The sequence below is a fragment of the Orycteropus afer genome, unplaced genomic scaffold (assembly GCF_000298275.1).
Source record: "Orycteropus afer afer isolate SDZICR_OR568_19922 unplaced genomic scaffold, OryAfe1.0 scaffold00043, whole genome shotgun sequence".
NCBI lineage: Eukaryota > Metazoa > Chordata > Mammalia > Tubulidentata > Orycteropodidae > Orycteropus > Orycteropus afer.
Genome location: NW_006921630.1, coordinates 10518228 through 10524730, shown reverse-complemented (window position 1 = coordinate 10524730; position 6503 = coordinate 10518228). Strand labels below are relative to the sequence as shown.

Genomic DNA, 6503 nt, shown 5'->3' with positions numbered 1-6503 from the left:
GTGATACACTGTCCTGGTTTTTAGCTGCTTTGCTGGGGGACTGACAAGCATATGAGGAAGTGTGCAGCTTTCCAGAGTGAGACAGAGCCTTCAAGCCTCAGCCAAAAACTAGGTTCTTCCCGGTTCTAACTGCTGACCTTGATGTGAATGTGTCATATTAACAGTCTAAAGAGAAATGCCCATAGAATCTTTCAATAGTGCAACTCGAGGCTTTTTTCCTTTAGTTCTTTCAGCTTGAGAAATGCCAGCCTTTTGGTTTTCTAACTCCAGGTCTTTGCACATTTCATTATAATAATTTACTTTGTTTTCTCGAGGTGGTCTTTGAAATCTTCTGTTCGTGCAGGAAGCATCAAAAAAAGATGGAAGGAATACATAGAATCACTGTACTAGGAAGAGTTGGTCGTTGTTCAACTATTTCAGGAGGTAACATATGATCAAGAACCAATGGTACTGAAGGAAGAAGTTGAAGCTGCACTGAAGGAAATGGCAGAAAACAAGGCTCCAGTAATCGAAGGAGTACCCATAGAGATATTTCAGCAAACGGATGCAGTGCTGGAGGTGCTTATTCATCTATGTCAAGAAATTTGGAAGACAGGCATCTGACTAACGGATTGGAAGAGATCAATATTTGTGCCCATTCCAAAGAAAGTTGATCCAACACAATGTGAAAATTATCAAACAGTATCATTGATATCACACACAAGTAGAATTTTGCTGAAGATAATTCTAAAATGGTTGCAGCCATATATTGACAGGGAACTGTCAGACCTTCAAGCTGGATTCAGAAGAGGATGTGGAATGAGGAATATTGCTGATGTCAGATGGATCTTGGCTGAAAGCAGAGAATACCACAAAGACATTTACTTGTGTTTTATTGATTATGCAAAGGCATTTGTCTGGATCATAACAAATTATGGATAACATTAGAAAGAATTGCAATCCCAGAACACTTAACTGTGCACGTGAGGATCCTGTACATAGACCAAGAGGCTGTCATTCGAACAGAGCAAGGGGGTATTGCATGGTTTAAAATCAGAAAAGCTGCATGTCAGGGTTGTATCCTTTCACCATACTTATTCTATCTGCATGCTGAGCAGATAATCCAAGTTGTTGTTATTTGCCGTCGAGTTGGCCCCGACTCATAGCGACCCCTCCTTGGGTTTCCGAGGCAGTATCACTACGGAAGTAGGATTGCCCAACCTTCCTTGCAAGGAGTGGCTGGTGGGTTTTAACCGCCAGCCTTCTGGTTAGCAGTCAAGTGCCTTAGGCACTATGCTACCAGAGCTCCTAGAAGCTAGACTATATAAAGAAGAACATCAGTATTGGAGGAAGACTCATTAACAACTTGTGATATGCATTTGACACAACCTTGCTTGTTGAATGTGAATATGACTTGAAGCATTTACTGATGAAGATTAAAGACTATAGTTTGCAGTATGGATTATACCTTAACATAAAGAAAATGAAAATCCTCACAACTGGACCAATAAATGGAGAAAGGATTGAAATTGTCAAAGATTTCATTTTACTCAGATCCACAATCAAAACTTATGGAAGTAGCAGTCAAGAAATCAGATGTTGTATTGCACTGGGCAAGTCTGCTGCAAGAGACCTCTTTAAAGTGTTGAAGAGCAGTGATGGCACTTTGAAGACTAAGGTGCACCTAACCCAAGCTGTGGTATTATCAATCATTTCATATGTGTGTCAAAGCTGAACAATGAACAAGGAAGACTGAAGAAGAGTTGATGCCTTTGGATTATGGTGTTGGCAGAGAATACTGAAAATACCATGGACTACCAGAAGAATAAACAGATCTGTCCTGGAAGAGGTACAGCTGGAATACTCCTTGGAAGCAAGAATGGCCAGACTTGGTCTCACCTACTTTAGTCATGTTGTGAAAAGGGACCATTCCCTAGAGAAGGCTATCATGCTTGGTAAAGTGGAGGGTCATTGAAAAAGGGGAAGGCCCTCAACAAGGTGGATTGACACAGCGGCTGCAATGATGGGCTCAAGTATAGCAAGGGTTGTGAGGACAGCACACTACCAGGTAATGTTTTGTTCTTTTGTACATAGGGTCACTGTGAGTCAGAGCCAACTCAAAGGCATCTAGCAACAACAAGAGCAACAACAAAGAGCAATGACTTGTATACTCTGTATTCTTTGAAACTTCCAGCACTATGTCTTCAAATTCTTAAATTTGAATAAAGAATTGATTGTACTTCTCTCTCAAGTTTGTGAACCTAACACATGCTACAGACTCTATTCCTTGCATTGAGCCCATAAAATGATAGAGAAAAAAGTGAAGTGAATTCATAGCTCAGTTTAAAATAAAAGAGGAATTTTTACAATTCAAAAGCCTTTAGAGAATCAGCAAGACTAAACATGGGTAGGATGGGGTTGAAGAAGGATACATGAGCCCAGGACAAATACAGGAAGCCACAGATAAATATTTTAAAAAGTGGGAACAATGCAAAAGAGCACCATTCCCAGAGGTGATGGAAGCCAGAAGCAGGGGAGGACAATGGACCAGCTAACAAGGATTGCCAAACAAGCAAATAAAAACACCCAATCCAATTGACATAGCATCAATTCCAACTCATGGTGAGCCCATGTGTTTCAGAATAGAACTATGCTCCATAGGGATTTCAATGGCTTTGATCTTTTGGAAGTAGATTACCAGGACTCTCTTTTGAGGTGCCTCTGAGTGGATTAAAATTACTAACTTTTGGTTAGCAGCCAAGAGCTTAACCTCTTGTATCACCCAGGGACTCCCGAAGATTGCTATATCAGAAGAAAGGAGGCAGATCAAAATCTATGCAACCCCTCTTCCCAAGGGACCTGGCGTAGGGCTGTCTCTTCAGGGAGGGGCCCTGCTTAGAATAGTGGGTGGTTGGTGATCCCAAGAAAGATAAAGGGAAGTTAAACCAGAAGACTGTCTGCCAAGGCAACCTACTAAGTGACATGTCCTACTTACTCCCAACTTTCACTGAATACAGTACAGAGCAGAAGTCTGGTAACTGTTTCCATCCTTCCTCTATGTTGGGCAGCATTAACAGAAGCAACACAAAGGACATCAGGGATTCTCAGTTGCAGTGATGGGCTTATTGTCAAACATCATTTAAGGTATTTAGGGAATGCTGGTCTCATGAAAGAGATATATCAAGCAAAATAATTTACACCCAAGGAAACAAAGCTAACCAAGATACCACAATACAAATTCAAAGTAAATATAATTAATAAAATCAGAGAACAAAGATAGGCTATTATATCCATGAAGCGAGTATAAACATTGTGAAAGGAAACAAATAGAGAGTTAAGGAACAAAATATACAATTTGACTTATATTTTAAGTGCATTTTTTAAAACTGCAATAGTGGATTACAATAGAGATTAAATGACTGAGCTAGAAAATTATCTTGAGAAATTCTCCTAGGCATAAAGAGACGGAAAGTATGAAAAATAAATTTAGAGTCATGAAGGCTAGGTCCACAAGTTCCAACATCCATCTAATAGGCATCCCAGAGGAAAAAAAAGAGACAGAACAAGGACAAAGAAATATTTTAAAATAATAATAACAGAATTTCCTAGAACTAAGCACAGATATCAGGCCTCATGTTGAAAAGGCTCACCAGGAGCTGAGAAGGACAAATAAGGAAAAACACACATTGAGTCACATCAGAAGGGAATTTCAAAGCAGTGAGGAAGAAAGAAAAACTCAAGAGCTACCAAAAAAAGAAAAACTCCGGATTTCTTACATAGAAACAAGAATTAGATTGATATCTGACTTCTGTCTTCAACAACTTGGATGAAAGAAGAAAGAGCCAAACAGAAAGAATCTTTTTCACAAATTATTGTTCACATGTGATTCCAAATAAATACATTTCTAAGCATTCAACCATTCAGAAAACTTACCACTCACATATTCTATATGAAAAAACTGTTGCGGGATATTTGTAAGGAGGGAGGGAAGGAGAAAGAGAATCTGGGAGAAAATTATAAGCAGCAAGGGAGAGCAAAGGAGTTACTCATTTTAAAAATAACCTAAATGTGTAACTTATTTGAAACAAAAACTTTTAAAAATAACAATCCTAGATTATATAACTGTGCTGAACGTGAAGGATGGGGTGAGGCTGAAGATGAGAGTGACAGCAAGAGAACTGTGGTTTTGAATCATTGCCTGCATTGTGGAGTGGGTAGAGTTCCTTCTGGCCAGCTCTGCCCATCTATCAACTAACTCTTAACAGTTTGTGATTTAAAAAGTACAGAAACTAAGTGTCAGCATTTAGAAATTTTCATGACATTTAAGCAACATCTGTTGAATCTAAGAATAAAAAAATTGGGGTTTATTAAAAAAAAAATCAAGTGTTAGAAGAGATGTGAAATGTCTCATCTAGGCAATTTCAAATTCAAGTAGCAGAAAATGCAACTCAAAGTGTCACTTACTTAAACAATTAAGGGAACTTACCAGTTTTAATGGGAGCTCTGGTAGCATAGTGCCTAAGGCATTTGACTGCTAACCAGAAGGCTGGCGATTCAAAACACACCAGCCACTCCCCGGAAGGAAGGTTGGGCAATCTACTTCCCTAGTGATACTGCCTTGGAAACCCAAGGAGGGGTTGCTATGGGTCAGATCCGACTCCACAGCAGTGGTTGCGTTTTGATTGTTTATCAGTTAAATGAAGTCTCAGGGTGGTTCAATCAGTTAATGCGTTCAATTAATAACCCGAAGGTTGGAGGTTTGAGCCCACTCAGAGGCCTGGTGATTTACTTTCAGAAATCAGGTGCTGAAAACCCTATGGAGCACAGTTCTGCTCTGACACACTTGGGGTCACTATGAGTTGACGCTGACTTGACAGCAACTGATATCAGTTCTAATAACTCAAAACAATCCCTGGTTTATGATCTCAACCCCATTTGCCTCTTCAGCCTCAATGTAGGCCACTTTCTTACTTCATTCTCCCTCTCTAGACTCAAGGACCTTTTTTCCATTAGAGTGGGATTTTCCAAGTTCTTTTCTGCTTCAGGAATTCCTACCTGGAATTCTCTCTTCCTTACTCTACTCACCTACCCACATGCTACTCATTTTTTCAGTCTAAGTATCTCTTCCTTAAGGAAGACTCCTCCTCCCCAGATAGCCTTGCAGGTTTTCCTGTGACACATTTTCATAGCATCTTGCACTTTTTGCTAACATTTTCAAAAGTGCAATTAATTTTATGTTTGTTTGTGCAATTATTCTTTTAATATCTATCTCCTTTCCCAGAGTCCAAAGTCCATAGAGATTGGACTGGGCTCTCCTTATTCACCATTGTTTTCCCTTTGATAAAGCCCACATTGTGTAATTAATAAATTCATTTTTTGTTAGATTCTGGATTTCCACATAGCTTTCAGGTTGAAGTTCAAAATCAGAAAGATTCTGGAAGCCATTACTGTATTTGGTGTTAGCCAGCCTGCCTTCTCAGACTGATTCCAGCCAGAAGCATGTGACCTCTTACAGAACAAATCACCCACTTGCCCTTTTATCTTGTTCCTGACCTGAGAGGCCTCTCGCATCCATGTATCCCCTCTTTCTGAGGTTTCAGCCACTTCCTTCAAGGAAGGAAGTGTCTAAGGTGGACATGAAGTGGACAAGGAAGCAATGACTTATGACAAGCAGAGCACTGATTCACGATGTTTGTTTGACTTGTTGGCTCCCTTAGGTGGAACGCCCTGCTAAGATGGTCTTGGATTTGGAGACTTGTTATTTGGTTGTTCTTTAGCCATAGGGATATAACCCTCAATCTTTTCAACTCCTTTGTAAATCTGTGCTGTTTTCCCCTGGGGGTTGCATGAATCTGGAGCTGGTTTAATTTTCCTATTCCTTTCCATCCGTCCTCCCACCTGTCCATCTGGAGTGGAAAAAATAAAATGTAAATCCTGCTCTTGGCAGAGACCTAATAAATCTCACAAAACCATGCATTTGACAGTGTTTTAAGGAGTAAACAGTAATAGAAATATAAGCTTTATATTATAACAGAAATACTGCCTTCTTCAGAGATGACACATTGTACATTATTTTATGTATTTGTTTAAATGAATTAATTCTGACAACATGGAGAATGAGGATTTTCAATGCACTTCTGCATACTATCCCTTAGATTCTAAGAATGCTGTTCGCCTGGCAGATTTTGATAAAAGCATCAAGTGGACTGGAGATCCACAGGAAATTGAGAGAGATCTACAGGTAATTTCTAAAACCTGGTTTGCTTTTTCAGCTTTCTATTTCCTCCCTTTTTTGTTCATTACCTTATGTCCTTCAATTTATAAGAAAGCATTCCTATTTTAACCAGCAAGGAAGAAACATATCTCTTTCTGATTTTAACCATGAATTTAGGGCTTGGGATAGCACCAGATACAGTCCCCAAACAGTGTGCCATATTAGAGATACTTCATATCTAGCACTGGACCAAGAAAGAAGGTTTTTTTTTTTTTTTTTTTTTTTTTTTCTTTCCTGTTTATAAGCTGAG

The 6503-nt window shown here is 39.3% G+C and overlaps 1 protein-coding gene across 1 annotated transcript in view; it reads left to right on the top strand.

Moving 5' to 3' along the window:
• RNASEL (ribonuclease L) overlaps positions 1-6503 on the top strand; it is a 23856-nt gene that overhangs the window by 4886 nt on the left and 12467 nt on the right. Inside the window, exon 2 of the mRNA XM_007937653.1 lies at positions 6135-6220. Coding sequence (XP_007935844.1) covers positions 6135-6220 — 86 coding nt within the window. The remainder of the gene's footprint in view (positions 1-6134; positions 6221-6503) is intronic.